Consider the following 21,673-nt stretch of genomic DNA (forward strand, 5'->3'; position numbering starts at 1 on the left):
GTTATCTCTTGTTGTATCTAGGGCAAATTATAAATACATCCCTCAAATTTGATTAAAATACGAATCACTCCTTGCAATTTTAAAAATTACATTCCACCCCCTGATATTTCTAATTTCATAACAAATAGTCCATTTTATTAATAAATCACCAAGTCAATTAACAATTTTTAATGATGTTAAAAATATATTTCAATTAATAATTTAGGTAATTTTATTATTGAATAAGAAAACAATTATGAATTTTATTTTTTTAGTTAATTTTGTTAAATAAAAAATTCTAATAAGTGGGATATTTGTAATTTTTTAAACTACAAGAGACAATCTATATTTTAAGTAAACATTAAAAAATGTATTTATAATTTACCCTTGTATTCTATGTAGTATGTGCAATTGTTTTATGGGAAAACATCAGATAACTCCTACTTTCTCAAGGAATAATATTTGATATTTTCTTTGTTTTTATCATCTTTTTATATATTAATTTTTCTTGTTTCCTTAGGGTGGTGGTAGTGATCTGGGTTGAGAATGTGGTCATTAATAGCATTATCATACCATTTAATTGAGAATAGATTAAAGAAATTTAAAGGTGTAAGCTTATTTAACTATATTTATTGAAATTAATTAATCAGAAAGGTTAGAAATTCATTATTTAAATATTCAAATTTATTTACAATGATAGTGACAAAAAAAAAAATTGAGTCTTACCTAATTGAATTTATAAATAAAAAAAATTATCATATAATCTTATTATTTTTGTAACCAGCAACATTAGGAGAGGCATATTAACCATGGATATTTAATTTTGGCCTCGTAAGAGTGTTTAAGTTTCCTCAACTAATTCTTTGATTACCTTCCCCACTAAATATTTTTAAATTTTCAATTTCAAAAAAAAAAACTAATTTTTTTTTTTAAAAATTAATTGGTGTAATTATTTTTTTTGAGCTACATTTTTTCCCCGGTTAAGGTTACAAATTAAATTGGCCAAACAAGCATTTTTTTTTTATATAGTAAATTTTAAAAACTTTTTTATACCTGTTTTGTAGATGAATCTAAAAATAAAATAAAAAAAATTAAAAATCTAACAAATTTGAAAAACACTAAAGACACCAAAAGGATTGTCAAAATTCTACTAAATAGGTGTGACATTCACATTATATGAATCTTTAATAGAAATTTTGATAAATCTTTTGAGTCTATTGCATTTACTATTAAGTTTTATTAATGTTTACAAATTTAGAAAGTATGAGGTATTGTTTGGTTTAATTTTTAAAATATGATTTAGATGAAAAAGTTGAAAAGTTTGTTTCGGTTGACTAGTTTTTAAAATACAATTCAAAACTCGGGTCTGTGTGGTTTAATTTTAGAAGTATGATTTGAATGCGGAGTTGTGTTTTGAGTTTTGAATTTTTGAATTATGATTTAAGAAAAAGAAAATTTATTTGGTTTTTAAAATAAGTTTTGGGATGATTTGTAATTTTTCAATTGATTGATGCATAAAATGTGAGAAAATGTGAGAGTAGAGAGGAGATATAAGTGAGAAAAAGTGATTTATTAATAATAATAAAAAAAAGGAGAAGTATTGAAAGTAATTTTGAGTTTTATTTTAAAAATATGTTTAGTTAATATGTTTTATCAATTTGAGAACATGGTTACACATTTTTTTCTAAAAAAAAGTAAAAAAAAAAAAAAATCAAAAAATTAGTTTTTAACTAACTTCCCAAAACAAAAACAAAATTATGATTTGAAAAGTAAACCAAACGCTACTCAATTTTTCTCTCCTCTCTTTTTTTTTTAATTATTTATAAATCAATCAATCAGTTTTTCTTTCTCCTCTCTCATTCTTTTACATTTTACACATTAATTAATCAAATTTTTTCTCATTCCCTTCTATTCAACTAAAAAAAAAAATTATAAATCATCCAAAAATTATTTTTAAAACTCATAACCAAATAAATTTTTAACTTTTAAAACTCTTTAACAACTCATTTTTTAAAATACAATTCAAATTTCAAAATTCAAAACTCATTTAAAAAAATTAAACCAAACGGAGCCTTAATGTTTTAGCAGAAGAGCCAATGTATGTTTAGCAGGTGTCCACCAACGCTAGCTTCGTCACACCAAATCCATGCTCACATTTATTCAATGATCAGTTATTAATCATGTGCACGACACGTGGCCAGTTCGATTGTACAACCACAAAACTCTCTGTCTCTCTCCTACAGTTGTACCCTGTTATACGTAAATCCAATAGGAGAATTACTCAACCTTTTACTCCATTCCATACATACAGTTGAGTTTCAGCTACTCCAAATTCAACCCCTTCCTTTCTCTCTCACTTTCTCTCTCTACAAATTCGAAACCCAGCAAAGAAAGTGGCCATGAGCCACTTCCACACCTAACAAATCACCCAACAGATCCAATGAATTTACTCCAAATGCCATCGAAATTGTGAGCCACTCGTCTCTGATCGGAGGGACACCATGGGTATGTGCACCTCCAAACCGCCCAAACCCAACCCCTACTCCGGCGGAGAAACCCTAGAACTCGACCCCCCCGAACCTTTCCAAACCCCGGCCGCCAATCGCCGCCGCAACGACGATTCCGACGCCTCCGCCAAAAAGTCCCCGTTCTTCCCCTTCTACAGCCCCAGCCCCGCCCGCTACTTCTTCTCCAAGAAGTCTCCGGCGAGGTCCTCGACGGCGAGCGCCAACTCCACGCCGCGGAGGATCTTCAAGCGGCCCTTCCCGCCGCCGTCTCCGGCGAAGCATATAAAGTCGTTGCTGTTGCGGCGGCACGGGGCGGTGAAGCCGAAGAATGCGGCGGCGATACCGGAGGGAGAGGAGGGAGAGGGAGGAGATGTGGAGGGGCTTGATAAGAGCTTTGGATTCTCGAAGCAGTTTACGAGTAGGTATGAAGTTGGGGAAGAGGTAGGGAGAGGGCATTTTGGGTATACTTGTTCTGCTGTGGCTAAGAAGGGTGACTTGAAGGGTCAACGGGTTGCTGTCAAAGTCATCCCCAAAACCAAGGTTTGTCATTCTCTATCTATCATGTATTATCTTATCTCTGTGTAATTTTGTTCATGAGGATTTTGGATTTGTGTATGGGGACTACTATTCTTCAGCACCAATTCGTACTATTAGGGCCTGTTTGTTTGTGTGGGCGGATTATATTATAATATAGATAGGTTTGGGATTGTTCGGTTACAATTTTTGTTATTCAGATCCAACAAAATTAGCGAATTTTTTAATTTTATAACGGATAATGCAAAACAAATTTTCCATATCCATTGCAAAATAAACGTGTACAAGAGGGAATTATTTATCTCATTAATCCAATTGGATAACCAATCCTACATTGATCTCATATCATAGATTGTTATTTCCCTCAGCATTAATCCTGATATTTAAAACCCATGATTCAATTTGTTTCTAGGTTTAGTATTTTCACGAGGCAAAAAAAAAAAACTCTGTTTATGTTGTTGGTGTTTACTTGTCTTTTTTGAAAATTACAAGTGGTATGCTGACTGTCCTGTGAAAATTCTTTCATGCTAAACAGTGTTCTTTAGTGAGTATATAAATTGTTCAACTTTCTCAGTCGGAACCTAATCGAACTAACTTATTTAGTTATTTTAGGCATTTTTTATTGGGAAAGTCTTTCAGTTTTGAATTACCTCATGGCCACTAGTGAATTAGTGCACTCTTAATGGTAAGATACCAAAATTTTGAGTTTTTGCACTTTTTGAATTACTATGGGCATATTATTCTAGATCTAAAAAAATCACATATCATGATTGAATAGCACATCTTGATTCAAAATAGTGCCCGTGGACTCATAGTATATAGTCCACGCCCAACAAAATATTTGAACACGTGTTTAGCTGTCCATAGTTTGTTCCTGTATCTTTTGGCATGGTCTAAAGTCAAGTAATGCTGACTCGCTAAAGATTGGAGCTTTGTAACATGTTGAAAAAGACTTCTTATTCTTCTTCTTTTTCTTTTTTTTTAAATTTATTTTTTTATATATATTTTTTAAATAAGTAAATGTGTAGCAAAATATAAAATTATTGAAATACCTTTCACAATGAAAACATACAAACACATTAATAAAGGTAATTGAAAGCAAACGAACTTTGAATACATTGGGGCTACGCACCTTGTTAGAATACTTTCCTTTGCACCAAAAATACTTCTTGATTAATGAGGCCTCATAGCTATTTTTATTCGTATAGAACCTATTATATTTGTTTAGCCATTCAATTTATGTGGCAAAAGATTTTTGTGCAGAATTGGTAGGTGATATTGTTGAGGGAGGCTCTTATGGGTAGGAACTTAACTAGCTGGAGATTACTAGAGGTGAAGGAGTGCCAAGCCAGTTCTAGGAAAAAGAGAGGGTGGCTGAAATTAAACAGATCACCTATTCTCAATAGAAGGATAAGAGTGAAGATAGTTGACAGTATTGACCCTAAGTAGAAACTCATTTAAGGGCAAATTCTATGCACTGTAAGCAGATACTTAAAAATAGTCAAATGTAGTAAAACATATTCCTAAGAAGATAAATAAACATAGCCAAATATAGGTCACTATGTCTTGTTTTGCACTTCTGATAGAACCTTCTGAATGATTACCTTTTTCAGTCTCTAAAGATTTTCCTTTTGTATTTATATATTGATTTCCTCCCACTGAAGGAGATGTGAAGAGATATTGGGTTTGAGGGTTTCCTGTTACTTAGTTTGCTGCGTTGAGGATTTCCCTTCTGTACGTTACATTTGAGGGTTTCATATTATCTAGTTGTTTGCTGCGATATATATTTACTAGGTGTTATATGGCATGGAGTCCTTTTCTTAGTTATTTGTACTATGTGGTCTTAATGTGATCATTTTTATTTGATTTTATGATGTCTAGCTTAGATTAAACCACAATGTTTTCCACAAATGCCACTCACACTTGGTTGTAGCCCTTTTTTCTTGTATTCTCGTGATGGTCTGCTTTTATCCTCAGATGACAACGGCTATTGCAATTGAGGATGTGAGAAGGGAGGTGAAGATTCTACGAGCATTGACAGGACATAAAAATCTTGTGCAATTTTATGATGCATTTGAAGACCACAATAATGTCTATGTAGTGATGGAGTAAGCATGGAGAAACCTGCCTTTTGAGATTTTCTTTTTCTTTTTAAAATTGCTGAATTGTATGTTTTCTGCTATGCTTTTTAAAAAAATGGAAAAATATGGCATAGGTTCAAAATAGGCATCAGTTGGGGTGGAACTCATACTTGGACAGTTAAAATAGTTACAGTGCAAGCATATAATCTGCTGGAGTTGTAGTCCATATTTATTTAGTATTAAAATACTGGGATGGTTACAAACTGCATGCTTTACAAGATCTCCTACTAAATGGAGGTTAATTTGTTATTGTGCATATTTCAGGTTATGTGAAGGAGGGGAGCTTTTGGACCGAATACTTTCGAGGTGCTTCTTTATTAGTATGTTGAAATGTCATTGTTTTATTTTGTGAGTAGTAATAATACTTTAGTTCACTTTTGTAGGGGTGGGAAATACTCGGAGGACGAGGCAAAGGCTGTCATGTTACAAATCCTAAATGTTGTTGCATTTTGTCATCTCCAGGGTGTGGTGCACCGAGATCTAAAACCAGAGGTGAAACATATTCCAGTGTTAATATATATATATATATTTTAAATTGGGGGAAAGTGCTGAGTTATACCGTTTAGGTCTCTGATTGTTTGAGTGTGGTCCTGATAAACTGAGTGGAGCCTTTTAAGCTAATGATTATTGTATTTCTTAGAGTTTGGATGGCTGAGTCCATCTTGAATCAACCTTAGATGACAAAGTGAACTCTTTAATATTAGTTTTTATAGCATCTGTTGTGCTTTTGGTTGGGCTATAATGTTAGCTTCCTGATCTTGTCATTTCAATCTCTATTTGATTGGATTGAAGTGTAAACCTTCCTTCACTGGGTTGTACCAGGCTTCTTCTGTATTATTCAAATGTTGGTGTGGTTAGTTTTCAAGAGAGTTATTCAATTTCAACATCCACTAAAAAAATAAGAGAGGAAAAAAAAGAGAACTTTGAAGTTTTCTACTACATATCAGCTGGACATAGCTAATCTAAAGATAATTTTTTTAACCTGAATCATTTTATCCTAAGAAGCACAAACACTTCTAAGAAGGTGGCATATCTGTGGCGGACACTGACACTCGTTGAGTACTTCCTGACACATGGTCAAACATGTCAAACACTATGGGTATGTTTGGTTTGGATTTCTAGAGTGATTTTGGAAAAAAAATTGGTTTGGTTTGTAAATTTTCCAAAATAATTTTCAAAATCACTTTCTCTTTCTTACCTATCAATCAATCACTTTTTCTCTCTCCTCTCTCCTTCTCAATCACTTTTTCTCTCACACGCATCTACTCAATTATAACAAAATATCAAATCATTCTAAACTTCCAAACTCCAAAACTACTTTCAAAATATACAACCAAACAAATCAAAAAAAGTTCTAAACTCTCTCCCCAAAACAATTTTTAAAAACTACTCTCCCAAAACCAAACCAAACATACCCTATATATTTTGCCCGTGTCCTCACATGTCATGTCCTACATTTTTTTTGAAAATTATTGTCTTGGTGTGTCAGTCGTGTCACATGTTCGTGTCTGTGCTTCTTCTATATCTAGTTATATTATCTAAAGATTTATCTTTTGTGGTATTTGAAAGATTTATCTTTTTTTGCTCTGAGCTTATTTATTTGCTGGATCAGAACTTTCTGTTTACCTCCAAGGATGATGAGCACTCCCAGTTGAAAGCAATAGACTTCGGCTTATCAGATTTTGTGAAACCAGGTTTGTTGTCACCAGCTAGATCACACAGGTCTACCAATTTCTTACTCCTCATTTTTGGAGTAGGGATATAGAATTGATGCTTGTTGTTTTGCAGATGAAAGGTTGAATGATATTGTGGGAAGTGCATACTATGTGGCACCTGAAGTTTTGCACAGATCTTACAGTACTGAGGCCGATGTGTGGAGTATAGGAGTGATAGCATATATCCTTCTATGTGGCAGTCGTCCATTTTGGGCCCGAACTGAGTCTGGAATTTTTCGGGCAGTCCTAAAGGCTGATCCGAGTTTTGATGAAGCCCCTTGGCCTTCTTTATCTTTAGAGGCTAAGGATTTTGTCAAGCGTCTATTAAATAAAGACCCTCGGAAGAGGATGAGTGCTGCTCAGGCTTTAAGTGAGTGTTTCCTTTCTCTCAAAATTCTAGGATTCCACTATCCTCCTTGTTTGGCATCAACCATAATCTTTTGTTTGCAGGTCATCCATGGATTCGGAATTCGAATGACATAAAAGTTCCTCTTGATATTCTTATATTCAGACTCATGAAGGCCTACATGCGATCTTCATCTTTGCGTAAGGCTGCTTTGAGGGTGTGTATATCATTATACTGATAAAGGAAAAAGATAATTCATTACCTCTGCCTATTATAACATTTGTTTCTTTGTCATCTGTATTTATCCATGAGAATACTGTCTTTGTTCCCTTGCTGTAGTGGTAGTGAAATCTGAAGAAATTCTTTTCCAAATTGTGTACAATTAACAGAAGTTACATTTTTTTTTTCCTTCATGTTTTTGGTGGTGCGAAATCCATGCATTAATTCAATTCACGATCCAACTCCATTTCCAAGTCAAAGGCATGGTTACCATCCCAACAAATGCAATTTTAGTGGTTTGTTTATGTTTGTCTCAATTATATCTAAGATACTTTAATATGGAACCCCAAGGGGTTGGCCTAGTGGATGTAGCTTGGGACTTGGGGGTGTGCTCCCTCTAGGTCTCAGGTTCAACTCCCATTAGGTATTATCAACTCCTTAGGGCCACGCCCGTTGGCTTTGCTTGAGATTTGCCTCGAGATTTGCCTGATCCATATGGAGTGTGCATTTTGCGTGGGTTCCGGGATTAGTCAATGTGTCCGTAACCCCGACACCCGGTCATAAAAAAAGAAGATACCTTGATATGGAGGCATATAATTCAATATGCCACCCGTATCTATACTGGACGTTTGATGGTCTTGGACATCTTAGATGTGTGTGAAATCTCATTTCTGAGTGCTGAGCGCTTAGTGATATGGACGCAGTAAGAAGAAGAAGAGGAAGAAGAAGAAAAGAGCCACGTTTCTAACACATGGCCACAACCTTAAAACACTACATATTAACCCCAAAGCTAAATAATACAGTGCAAGCCCCAGTGTTTATAACAACCCTTATCAAAATAGTAAACTGAATTCTATTATTATTGGAAACTTAATCCCTGTTATAAGAAACTAAATATTGCCAGCATCCTAATTAACTATATAAATAAAAATAAAAACATAATTATTAAAAATATCATTATTAAATAAATTAAATCTCCAAGGTTCACACACGTTCCGCCTCACTTAGCTAGCACTTCTTGGAGAACTGTCTTATGATTGGAAACCCCTAGACATTTGACTTGACATTCTTTTTCTTTTTTTTTTGAAGTATTTAGCACGACTTTCTCTTAGCATAGAAAATAATATGATTGTAAAGAAATATCAAATTAAGGGTCTGCATAATTGCATTAATTTAATGACAAGTTTGACTTATTTTTTAAGAAGCAGAATTAATAAACATGATAATTATGCAAATAAATATTCATATATATATATATATATATATATATCTATGTGTGTTTGTATTTATCTACACACGTAAAGAAAGACGACCACACACATTTATACATATATTTTGTGCCTTTTTTAGTATTAGTTTACAAGACATGGGTGATTATTTATTAGATGATTATGATTCATAAATTACTTAAAAAACTATGCCCATTTTGGTCCCTGATTTACAAATGATTCATAAATTACTTGCTGAAAGAAAAAAGAAAAATAGAGTTATAATTTATACGTGAAAGCATTTCTTGTTACATTACAACCATATAATTTTATGATTACTTATAATGATTCATAAAGCAATGGTTACTGTGTAAAACATAATTTACAGTAGTTTTTTTGCTTGTGTGTCCCTATAGCGTCCGTCTCTTAACATTTATAAAATTCATTGACTTGGAGTTCTAGTGTCCATGGTTCATAGGATTTTTGAAACTCAATTAACCAGAGGTTAAGGATATATCTCCAGATGAAATACTTCTCACTTTGTTTGCATGCTGTAGGTTGTTTTTTGGGCAGATCCTATGTTATCAGAAAATGCTAATACCCTAGTAAATTACGTATTGATATGCACATTCTGAAATGTGGTATACTTTCGTTCCAAAACAGTAAATTTAGTGTTCTAAAGCGATCCCAAAAGTTTTTTTCAATATATGTTCTTAAATGTTACCTTAGAAGGAAAAAAATTCAAATATAATAAACTAAAATCTAAGGTGGGTTAAGTTTTGACAAGACAAAAAATCAAAAAATGGGTCATAATGCTCATAGAAAATATTACATTTTATTGGATATCTAATAGTTAAAAAAAAAAATTACTTTAGAAGTACCTTAAATTCTTAAGTATAATATCAACCCCTATCTACCACATTTTAGAACATGTAGCATATCACGTTCCCGTTTCTGTTCCACGTACCGGAATGATCCACGTTCTAAGTAACATAGGGTGGACCTATGTATAGGCGCAGTGCAGGGGGTTGGTACAGTGGCCATGGTGGCTCTAGGTTTTCGAAAGTCTTTAAAGTTTATACCTATGAAGCACCGACACTTTAAAATGGGTGTTCATGTATGGGACATCGTAATGCCAAGGACAAGCGTGTCCACGTGTAGGACACACCATGTGGCATACCAATTTTTTATTTTAATTATTATTGTTTTGCAAGACATTTGGGGACACTTCTTTGGAGATGCCTTAGGACATCTTTGTGAGTTTCTTTGTCATAATTTTAGAAACATGATTAGGGATCAAAGTAAAATATATGAAAACAAAGAGAGAGGAAAGTGAAAAGAAATAAAAAATACACGCAAATATACATTGATGCCTCTTTATGTCTTTGTGCCTAAAATTTATATTCATATACATAGAAAATGAAAATATGAAAAAACATTTTTTCTTGTTGTATCCCCGTCATGTCCGTATCTTAATTTTTTCAAAGTTGTCATGTCCCATGTCCATGTCTGTGATTCAAAGGTTTATATTATTCCTCTATTCATGTGTACCCCTAAAGATATAAAATGGAGCTGCCCCACCCCCAACCAATGTTTTTTTGCAAATCACAAATAAAACCAACTCCATGTGACTTTTGTTTTGTACCTGTGACTGTGAAACAGGTCATTTTTGCTATTTATGTCAATATGTAAACTACCTTCAAAATATTGTCTGATCAATTTTATGCTAAGACAAGACCCTTGTTATATACCTTAAAAGTTACCTAAAATAATTGAAAAATAATAGAAAATGGCTTCTACAATCTCATTTCAATATACAAAATGTCTTTTAGGTTTACCAGTATTCTAACATATTTGAAGGTGCTGGTCAAATATGTAATGCTGGCATGAACGCCCATAGTATATGTATATGGACTTGCCCATGTCTTACTTGTAATTCAATTTGTTGATGCACTGCAAGGCAGATACGAATTTGAATTTTCACTCTCAATTCTTGACTTTATGCAGTAAATATATATATATATATATATATAATTATCTTATTCATTTCCCCACCACCCTTCTTGCTTTATTTATGTATTTATTTTTTGTAGATAACTGGCACACTCCCATGTCTTAACTATTATTGAATCATTGAACTCTTCTGCTTCCCCACAGGAGATGCCACTTCAGCTAATTGCTGGTGGAATTATGCTATGTAGTATGATTATGTGAGATTTAAGTATCTGATGGTATATTGAGTTTTCTTTTCTTTTTCTTGATGTGAAATTAAGTATCAGCGATGATGTCTTTATTTATTGAATTGGAATGTTTCTTCTATCTGAGGATTTTTACTTTTGTTACTTAACTGTAGAAAGTTCTACCATTCATTCAATTTATGTGCCTCTCCTGGCAGGCATTGTCTAAGACATTGACAGCGGATGAACTGTTCTTCCTAAAGGAGCAATTTGCACTATTGGAGCCAAACAAAAATAATAGCATAACATTAGACAATATTAGGACGGTTGGTTCTGTTTTCCTAACTTTTCATCACTCAACTGAATACTCTGCAGAAGTTCTCATTCATTTTGTTCTGAGCAGGCCCTGATGAAAAATGCGACAGATGCAATGAAGGAGTCTCGCATCCCTGATTTTCTTTCATCGGTAGTAACATAATTGTTGATTGTTTGTATAGCTGTTCTACGATTTTGTTTAGCCATATACTCATAACTAGCTGCTGTTTAATTTTCATTCCATGGCAGTTAAACGCACTGCAATACAGAAGAATGGATTTTGAAGAATTCTGTGCAGCTGCATTAAGTGTCCATCAGCTGGAGGCACTTGATCGCTGGGAACAACATGCTCGTTGTGCATATGAAATTTTTGAGAAGGATGGAAACAGGGCTATTGTCATTGAGGAACTTGCATCGGTAAGTTGAATTTCTGCCTGTTTCTGAGAAAAGCATTTATGGTTTACATGCTCATGTCGTGTTTGGTAGTTCAATAATCAATTATATTTGTTTGAAGTCAAGTAAATACCACGGGAAAGATGGATGTCATGCCAACTGGCCTGCATAGGCATATCGCATTCTCAAATTAGTGTTTTTGTTACAGCCAAGTATTGGTTCCTTAATCAACTAGCCAATCATTAAGTTCCCAGAATCTGACAGCCCAAAGAGAGCACAGATGTTTATAAAGAAAACAGATAAACTTGCCACTACTTTTTACACATGATTTACTTGATACATCCAACACACTCTGCTGAAGATACATTGTTTTGTTTTGTTTTGTTTTGATAAGCCACCTCAAACTATAATACAAATGCCTTTTTCTTTTTCTCTTTCTAATCTCGTTTTAGAAGTCAACAACCCTTTTTTAAACCCATAGTTCACTTTGTGCTCACTCTTAGTTTTGTAAACCTGTTACATATTGGGAAATAATCAAGGGTGATGTCCTCAGCTATAATGTAATCAAGCCATTTGAGGCGCAATGGATGATCTTCAGAATCCAGCCTGTTTTCCATTTTCTGGAACTGACAAGCTGATGCTGTGCTACTTGGTGGCACTGTCAAAATGGAAGTTGATGGAGATGGACTATTCTCCATATCTTTTAAAGAGAATGATTTTATGTTATTTGTTATAAATTTATATGAGGGTATAGGGTATTGCAACTGTTAAACCAGGACAGGCCTTACAGAACAGTTGATGAGTCCTTGATACGTTTCCATTACTTTGGTCTTTTAGGCTGTGTTTGGATTATGGATTTGGGTATAGATTTGGAAAGAGAAAGGAAAAAAGTGTGTGAAATGTGAATGAAATATAACTATATTTCACATACCTTTCTCACATATTTTCCCTTTCCCTTTCCCTTTTCCTTTCCAAATCCTTATCTAAATCCATGACTCCTTAGCAAATGATTGACTAGTTGAGACTCGAGAACCTAGGCTTCTACTAGCTCACACAAGACTGTATATCGTACATTTACCTGTTGAATTCAGCAACTTTTTGATCAAGTGAGGTATATTGATGTTACCATATCCTGAAAACTAGACTAATCCGTTGGGTGTTGATGTTTTGTTTCAGGAACTCGGCCTCAGCCCCTCAGTTCCGGTTCATGCCGTTCTCCATGACTGGATAAGGCATACGGATGGAAAGCTTAGCTTCCTTGGGTTTGTCAAGTTGTTGCATGGTGTGTCCAGCCGAACCCTTGGAAAGGCACAGTAAAAGCTGGACATGCCTGGCAAAACCTTGACAGTGTTGAGTTTTCTATTCTCTTTAGCGCCAAATGAATGGGTCAGAAGTAGTTTACAGATACTCGGGAGCTTTGATTCATTTTTCTAGGCTTGGCATTCTGGGAAGTTTGCCCCTGCTATTTGATTTCGTTCAAATTGCATTTCATAATTCTTATGGAAATGCTTTAAAAAAAGCTTGAATCTGCCAGAATCTTCACGTCAAGTTGTTGTGCTATTTCAAAGCTATGAAAGGCAGTGCAAGTCAGTGTAAAGTTACGGTTAGTGTGGGCAGAAGATTCTACTGAAACCCTTTCGTCGTTGCTTTATATATATATATATATATATTCTGTTTCTGTATCCATTCTACTCTATTTAATACAACTTTGTATGCTTAATTTTTCTTAAGACGTGGAATGAAGTTCTTTTTGCTTTTGGCATATCATTTTCTTAAACCAACCAAACAAAAGCAGAGATTCTAGCTTCACTCCTTCATTTTCCTTTTTATTTCTTTTGTTTTTCTTTTGCCTACAACATATCCAAGAATCAAACAAAGCAGAAATGTTGGCTCTAGTGAATAACCACAACTATCCTTCAGTATGTTCGAGTAACCATTATTGCACAACTTTGGCAAGTGAGAGCTCAGAGCTACTTATATAGCATACCCTTGTGTTTTATCTTATTTTGTGAAACCAAAAGTGTGCTCATACTATTCGTTTGTGAATTGGTTTTTTTAAGTAGTTTTTTAACTTTTTATGAAACAATGTTAAAAAAAGGAGAGGGAAAATGTTGAATTTTTGTGTTGATTTTTTAATTTTTGTCTAATTTAGCTTGTTTCCAAACAAAGCTAGACAAAATCCTACTGTAATTGTTGGCATGAAAGTTGCAAGGATTTGGAAGGGAAAGAGCGGAACTAGAGGTACTACCTTCCAATGTGTATATAAACCATCTGATTATGCAATGATGGGAACGAGTGGTGCTATAATTTTTAATATATCACTTCTATTTTAATCATTAATGAGGTGGAAGAGAGAGAGAGACAGAGAATAGAGAGAGATAAAGGAAGGATGATGAGTGAGGAGTTGGATCCATTCCATATCATTAGGGTTGGATTAGAGGTGCTCAATTAGAACTCTTAAGTATTTTTTTGATGAAAACACATCTACTAACCTAATTTGTTTTCAAACATAAGACAAGAAGCTCAAAATCACAACAAACACGAGAACTCCAAATTAATAAACAACCTTTCAAAGAAGACTTGGATTGGCATTTCCACTTTCTACCAATCTGAACTACACAAAATTTCAATATTTCAGGCCTCGTTTGACGACATCATTTTTTAGCTTAAAAGTAAAAAAAATACTCAAAAAATAAAAAAACTAACAACCTATACCAAAAAGTCAATTTCATTTTTCTCTCTAATTTTACACTTTTTTTTGGTACAAAACCAGAAAAGTCATCCCAAACATACTAATTTTTTTTATATTATATTTTAGCTAAAAAGTTACTAAAAAAGTTATTAAAAAAGTTTATTCTCAAACGAAGCCTCAGTCTCAATTAAAAAATGCTATGTATGATGAATTTTACTCTAAAAGTAAGTATATGGCAAAAATTTTAAATTAGTAAAATTTGTGTCACTCCCACGATAATAATTGACTTACGAATAATTTCTTTCAGTATGTAGTATTATTGATCTCAATTAGCTTACTTTACCTTTTTACTTCACTTCCTATTCATTTCTTACACATATGTAATTTATGCAATACAATACATACATATTATAAATGTTATATGTATGTATATAGGGCCTATCATATTTATAAAATGATAAACCCTGATCCATCATGTCATATGAAAAGTCAAAAAAAAAATAAAAAAAAAAAATAATCCGACTCAATACGTTTTTATATGGGCAAATTACATATACCTCCCTTGAGATTTAGCTAAATTACAGATACCCCCTTGAGGTTTCGGAAATTACATCCCACCCCCTGAGGTTTGTATTTTCATAACAATTTGCCCCCTGAGGTTTATATTTCATAACAAATTACTCCCTAATTTCTTATGCAAATATAGCATTCAGGGAGAAATTCGTAATTTCTCAAACCTCAGGGGGTATTTGTAATTTAGCCAAACCTTGAGGGGTATATTTAATTTGCCCTTTTTAATTCTTTTTAAAAAATAAAAATAAAAATAATTAGAGAAACCGACTCAATATTTATAGAGTTAATTATTACATGGGCTTTTTGAAACTGGGCTTCATGAAGAAGGCCCATATTCGTCAGTCTCAATGCCTGCATTTCAAAGCCCATATTACGGATTGGCAGTGGATGGCAGGGTAGAACTCTGGCTGTGTCGAATGCAGAGGAGAGAGAGAGATTTATTATTAGGGTTTATATATATCCTCTATATCATATCCATCGATTTGATTTGAAGCTCAACGACTAATCTGATTGTGATCTTGAAGAAATTTCAATCTTGCAATAGGGTTTAGAGTTCTCTTTTCATCACAAAACAACTTCAAGAATATCTAATTCGCAGCTATGACTGAGGTATATCATTCCACTTTCTCTCTCTCTCGTTTTGTGTATTAATTTGTGTGCGTTTCTCTGTTTAATTCCTTTAGATTAAAAATAAATCGAAACGAATGGTTTTTTTATTCTTATTTTTCTCCGTTATGTTTTTTTTTTTGGGTTGAATTTTCACCAACAATCCTGTTTCTGGATGATCAATGTTTTTATTAATCATATAATCTTCACAAATTCACTTATGCACCCAAATTAATTAACTGATTTATCAAAAGAATATATATATATATATTTATTTATAATGAACTGGCATTGCTTGGATCATATGTGAATTTGCTTAATTGATTCATACGAATGTCTAAGAACTAGGGGACAATCAATATATCTGTAGCTTCTGGTGAATTGCTAGTGCTTTTTAAAGATTTTTTTTTCTTGCTTATTTGAAGCAATTTCTTAGTAGATTGCACTGTATGAATAATTTTTCTTATTGAATTGACAAGATTGATTCTTTTGAGTTCATATTATTATTATTATTTTTTCGAACTTTACTGTGTTTTTTGGTATCTAGACATATGTATTGCCGACCAAATCTACAACCCTCAATTTTTTCCTAGCTTTGAAACTGCTTGATAACTTGGCTTTTTTATTGCAATCTTCTTGTCCATGTGATTTTGCCATTTTGGTTAATTTTTCTTTTCATTTTCTAATATATCCTGCTGCTGAGGTAAACTCTAGTTAAGATTATATTTTAGTTTGTATTTGACTTTTATCTGATTTTGTACCCTCTTTTATCCCCTTTTCCAGTATTGGGTTAGTCAGGGTAACAAATGGTGCGACTTTTGCAAAATCTACATATCCAACAATCCTGCTAGCATCAGAAACCATGAACTTGGTCAACGTCACAAGGATAGTGTTGCCAAGAGGCTTGCTTCTATGAGAACAGAGAAGGCTGCCAAAGATAAGGAACAAAAGGAAGCCACCCGTGCTCTTGAACAAATTGAAGCAGTAAGTTCTAATTGAGAATGTTTTTACCAATAGCCAAAATATATTTCTCTTTCAGTGTTGGTCATTCAATGGTAATTGTAATTATTGACCTATTGACAATGTCTTCTGCAAGCTTAGAACTTGGAGATGCTTAAAGTTAACATGATAAAAAGTTCCTATTTGATTATAAAACCAAATTAAACTGGAAATTCTTCTTCTTCTTTGTTCACTTTTGTTTTACTTGAGCACTATATTTGTTTACGTTTCACACCTTTCAATATTGAAAAATCCAGTTACTTATAATTAGATAAATTCGACACTTAGACATACACATACATACTGACACTTGTACTGGAGTCCATGTAACATGGCCCCTGTCTTAGAAGTAACAGTGTGGTTTTTTCTTGCGTCTGATTATACATTTATTGATGCAACCATAAATCTAACCTCTCCATTCAAATAGAAAAAGTACAAAAAATGAAGCTTTTGGCATGTTGTAAGTACAATTAGTAGTGATTCAAAGCTGGTTGTCTTTATTGTTGGGGTTGATTTAAAGCTGATTGAGTTCATTGTTGGGATTTGTAACGGTAGGACACTACTTCACTGAATTCATCTTGGAGGTGTGAAAGGATGCCCTTTATAGAAGTGCCTAAAGCGGCACAACTGGCATGCCTTTTAATCTTAATCCTCCTTCCCCTTCCCCCTTCCACCTTTCTTCCTTCGTTTCTCTTTAGCTATTGAAGTAGAGTGGATTCAAGCTTAGGTCTGCCATATGGATAAAACGTAATGTGACTAACTTTAAGTAGTTTACCTTGGAAATGCATAATTCCGCCAAATCATTCTTATGATTTATTTTTAAGTGTTTAATCTTTTCAATCCATATGCTATCACCTGTCTGAAATAAGATCGTTCTTATACCAACAGAAGTTGGCCACTTCTAAATTGATGGATGGAATATTTATTTTAAGATATATCACATTGTGAGAACCCACTGCGTTTGAGTTGGGGTGAATACAAAACAAAAGAATTGGATGTGGAAAACATGAAATCACGTGGAAATTTCAATAAACATCTAAAGATTAGTAAGTGATTCTGCACAAAAAAAAGTTGAGACCTAAGTCAATTATGAAATGCAACCTGGTTTGGAGAGTAAGGCAGAATAAATTGGTATGTTATCTCTGTTTAGAGTGGCTCCTTATGTTATGCCTTTCTGATTATATAATTTTTCAAGGGCTTGAAGTATAAAACTAACTTTATCAACGGTGTGATTGTGTTAGTATGCCAGAAAATGCTTTGCATTAACTCCTTTTATTTATTTATTTATTATGTTGTAATTATATCTTTGGAGCAACATTCCTGGTTCATCTGAAAACTGATTAATTGACAAGTATATGCCCGACACATTCACTTCCCCCGACTCCACTGCTTCACAGTGGTGTATCTTGGTCATCACACATGAACCAATATGAAGTTCAGAGTGAAATATGATCTATCGGCTACAGATGCTGATGCATTACTTGTAACATTTTTATCTTTATTGTTCTCATATGTTGACCATGCTTTTTAATGCATCAATTCTAACTTTTACTCTCATATATTAATTATGCCTCTTTTTTCCTCATAAATTAATTATTCCTATCATCCCAATGTCTCTGTCAGAAAGCCAACCGTAGTTATCAGAAGGATATATCAGCTTTCCGAGAGGCCAGAGATTCCAATGCCAATGCATTAGTTGCTCAAGAGGATGGTCGGGGGAGTGTGATTTCTGGAGAAGGTAAAAAGTTCACAGTTTTGGTCTTAATTCATGTTTTGGCAACTTAGACACCACATAACCACACTTCATGCCAAAGTATTGTGTATTGTTATAAGTACTTATCTTTGAAATTTTCCTTTTAAAGATGCCTTTTACCAAACGAGGTCCAGCTTGGAATCTGGATGTTGGAGTTATCTTGCGGCAGCTTGTATGATTATGAATCTCTTTTAGGTAGGCATAGTGTTTTTCTTGTTAAACTAATTGAGCTGCACTTTGAGAAGCTCAAGATCAGCTATCCAAAAAGCTTGTTACAGCTTCTTTTCCAGCAAATGAGCTTGTGAGCTCAACTAATTTTCTGAGTTAGATTATCACTCATCCTGGCTTGACCAATACTGGGATTAATATGACTAGGCTCATGGACAGTTGAGGTAGGCATCATGTAGTTATAATGGCTCAATCCGGAAGAAATTACCTTTTAAAGAATTCTTCGGGGAGGTAACATTAAGGAACAAAGTTGAATAGAGTTGGATTTTGGAATATGTTATAATCATTAACTTGCATTATCAAGCCTAGGATTGTAGGGTTCTTAGGCAGAGATGGATTTCAGATGAAGCTACTAATTAACAGGCTCAATTGTGGCTAAATTTCTTAAAAAACAAGCTGGATGGGGCTGGTTGAGTGGGTAGTATTCTTGAGCTCTAAGCAAATGCAATCAACCTGAGCTTGATTCTTACAACTCTGATCGTGCATCTGTTATTTAAAGCCATATAAGGCACTTTCAAATGGTTTTTCATTCCTTGGTTAGGTGGCCTGTCTAGAATTTGGATTTAATGAATTGTGATTTTAAACAGATAGTTTTGCAAGTATTGTCTTGATTTGGCTGGATTATAGATGTGCTTGTTTGGTAAAATCTTATTCATGATTGTAATTTAATGTTTTTCTTTCCCATTCAAATGCTGGTATAAAATTGTTTGACTTTGATTTTGCACTTGATCAGGTTTATTGAGTGGGCTAATTGAAAGTCCTTAACCAGAATCCTAACAAAGAAAGTATTGAATGTTTAACAAGCAAATTGTGAATTTTATTGGTTTTAGTATAGTATTGTTTAACACTAAATGATGTTGCTTTGCATGATGGCAGAGTGGGAGTATGACAGTTCTTCAGGCTATTACTGTAATCAAAGTAATGGTTGTTTCTACGATCCGAACTCTGGCTTCTACTACACTGATGCTTTAGGTATTGAGTGTACAAATAGATTTACTTGAGTCATTTTTATATTGCCCCTCCCAAAATATACTTCTTGGGGATGTGTTCTTATAATAGTATTTACTTGTTTGAAATGAAACAGGCAGGTGGGTGACACGAGAAGAGGCATTTGCTGCATCTCAAGCTTCTTCAAATTCAGCCTCAAAAAAGCCTATTTTGAAAAAGCCATTGTCAGCTTTGGAGGGTAGATCAGCTTCAGAAAACAAAGTCGCTGCAAAATCTCAGAATAGAGTGGTACCCGGGCCAGTTGTTTCTGCGCCTCTGAATCCCAAGAGACCCGTTAAAGGTGCTCCTTCATCTCGCACTGTTAACAAGAGAAAGAGGCAAGATGAAAAGCCCAAGGTTTTATCTGAAGAGGAAGCAGCTGCACTTAAAAAAAGAGAGGCTGCAAGGAAGAGAGTTGAGGAGAGAGAGAAGCCATTGCTTGGCCTTTATAGACAATGATTGAATCACTGCTGCAAATACTTGTATTATTGTAAGAGGTATGCTTTAACCTGTTTGTTCTTAATTTAAATTGCAATACATTAATTGGTGCACTGCCCTGTCAGACAGCTAAAATGTTGGCTAGGTGAGAATTGCTGGAATGCTATTTTCTTTCCGACCCTTGTAAGTTGTAACCATGTTCAAGTTCATGGTTTTGGTATCATGGCCCAACTTGTTAGAATGTACCATAGAAAACATATAATGGTCTTGGTGTCTTGCGAATGCGTGGTTGTACTGTTACTAATATGGATTACACGTAATTTCATAATTGGAAGTCACTCAGCTACTCTAATTAATACATTAGAGGACGGGTTGAAACCTTTTGCCTGGGAAGTTGTGTCATTTTGGATATGAGAATAATTCTCCTTCTTTTGGATGTGGTTGAGCGTTCCGTTGTTCAATCAGTGCTTGTGCTAATTTGATAACTCAGAGTGCAGGGGCTTTTGAGCTTTACTCAATATATTTTAGGCACAGATGAAGGCTGAGATTTTTTAAGCTGAGATTTAAAGATCTTATGTTTTTTTAAGTCTACAATTGAGAGGTTTAACGGAATTATACCAATTTTTCTTTTAGGAAGGTTAAAAAAAAAAAAAAGGGGTAAACTACAGATATGTCCTAATAGTTAGACTTAATTCTCATTAAGTTTTATCGAAAATAAGTTTTGATAAAATAGTTGCTAAAAATAATTTTTTTGTGACAATTTTTTACATACGTCGCTAAAAATTGACAATTAGTGGGTTTTTTTTTTGTCATGATTTTTATAAATTCTAGTTAAAATTTACAATTAGTGACATTTTTTTATGATAAATTTTTTTCATAGGATCTATTAGACAATAACTTCACTTATTAGTGAATAAAGAAGATGGTGGATAAACACAGGCAAATTACATCCATGTCCCTTGAGGTTTTTTTTTTTTTGGCTTGAGGTTATTGACAATAATAGAAATCTCTTTTGTGGTTAAAGTGTAAAGACAAGAAACTTTCCTTCTGCTTTCATTTGTTGATTTCAGTTTTCCCCTTCTGTTAATGGACTGTTAGTGAGACAAACAGAAGTTGCCAATGCCACTAGATATTTCATATTCCCATCTTATCCTTTTTTTTTTTTTTTTTTTTTTTTTGGTGTGTGTAAACTTTAATGCTCTCTATATTCATATGTAAAATCCTAAAATTGCCCTTACTTCACTCCCTTTCAGCAAATCTAGTCTTCCTCCCAACTCTGGTGACTAATCCACAGAACACCACTACAATGCCCTCTTTGCAGTCCACCGAATGCCACTGCGTACTCTTATGAGAACTAATATTGTTTTTTGAGTAATGTTAGGGATCATGAAAATGATCATGAAAAATTCTACACCTTTAGATTACACACAAAATAAAACACCACATACTAATCAAAAGATGAAAAACCTTCTTGATACATTTCATGATATTTTTTTTTTATGATACCTAACATTATTCTTGTTTTTTTAACTAGTGAATTACACTTTTAACCGGATGACATTTTAATCAATCACTTTCATCACATCTATATATATATATATGTGTGTGTGTGTGTGTGTGTGTAAATGCCGGTCAAACCTAGTAATGACGTCCGAAATGGAGGCGACTGGTCTTTGGAGTTTGTTGTTGGTTGGAGAGAGAGACAGAGAGTGAGTGAGAATAGAGAGAGGGGGCCATGGATTTGGTGAAAATTGGAGTGAGACAAGAGGGCACATTCATTGGCCTTGTGAGGGTTCAATTCAACGCATAGAGAAGGTGGAGGAGACGGTTGACTTAGACTTAGTCAAGGGAGGAGTGATGGGT

At 33.9% G+C, this 21,673-nt stretch overlaps 2 protein-coding genes across 2 annotated transcripts; both read left to right on the forward strand.

Annotated features, from left to right (window-relative positions):
- The first annotated feature begins 2,118 nt into the window (after positions 1-2,118).
- Positions 2,119-13,296, forward strand: LOC114301313 (CDPK-related kinase 5). The gene is made up of 11 exons (XM_028246278.2): positions 2,119-3,026; positions 4,998-5,128; positions 5,426-5,467; positions 5,545-5,653; positions 6,774-6,855; positions 6,950-7,246; positions 7,327-7,439; positions 11,045-11,152; positions 11,230-11,292; positions 11,391-11,558; positions 12,711-13,296. Exons 1-11 carry the CDS (start codon positions 2,481-2,483, stop codon positions 12,849-12,851), a joined length of 1,800 nt encoding a protein of 599 aa, XP_028102079.2. The 5' UTR covers positions 2,119-2,480; the 3' UTR covers positions 12,852-13,296.
- Positions 13,297-15,164: 1,868 nt separating this feature from the next.
- On the forward strand, positions 15,165-20,203 carry LOC114301292 (C2H2 and C2HC zinc fingers superfamily protein). Its single transcript, XM_028246250.2, has 5 exons — positions 15,165-15,408; positions 16,189-16,389; positions 18,028-18,142; positions 19,262-19,357; positions 19,470-20,203. Exons 1-5 carry the CDS (start codon positions 15,400-15,402, stop codon positions 19,829-19,831), a joined length of 783 nt encoding a protein of 260 aa, XP_028102051.2. The 5' UTR covers positions 15,165-15,399; the 3' UTR covers positions 19,832-20,203.
- Positions 20,204-21,673: the final 1,470 nt, after the last annotated feature.

Source organism: Camellia sinensis, chromosome 2 (assembly GCF_055761805.1).
Source record: "Camellia sinensis isolate YWXY chromosome 2, ASM5576180v1, whole genome shotgun sequence".
Classification (NCBI taxonomy): Eukaryota; Viridiplantae; Streptophyta; class Magnoliopsida; order Ericales; family Theaceae; genus Camellia; species Camellia sinensis.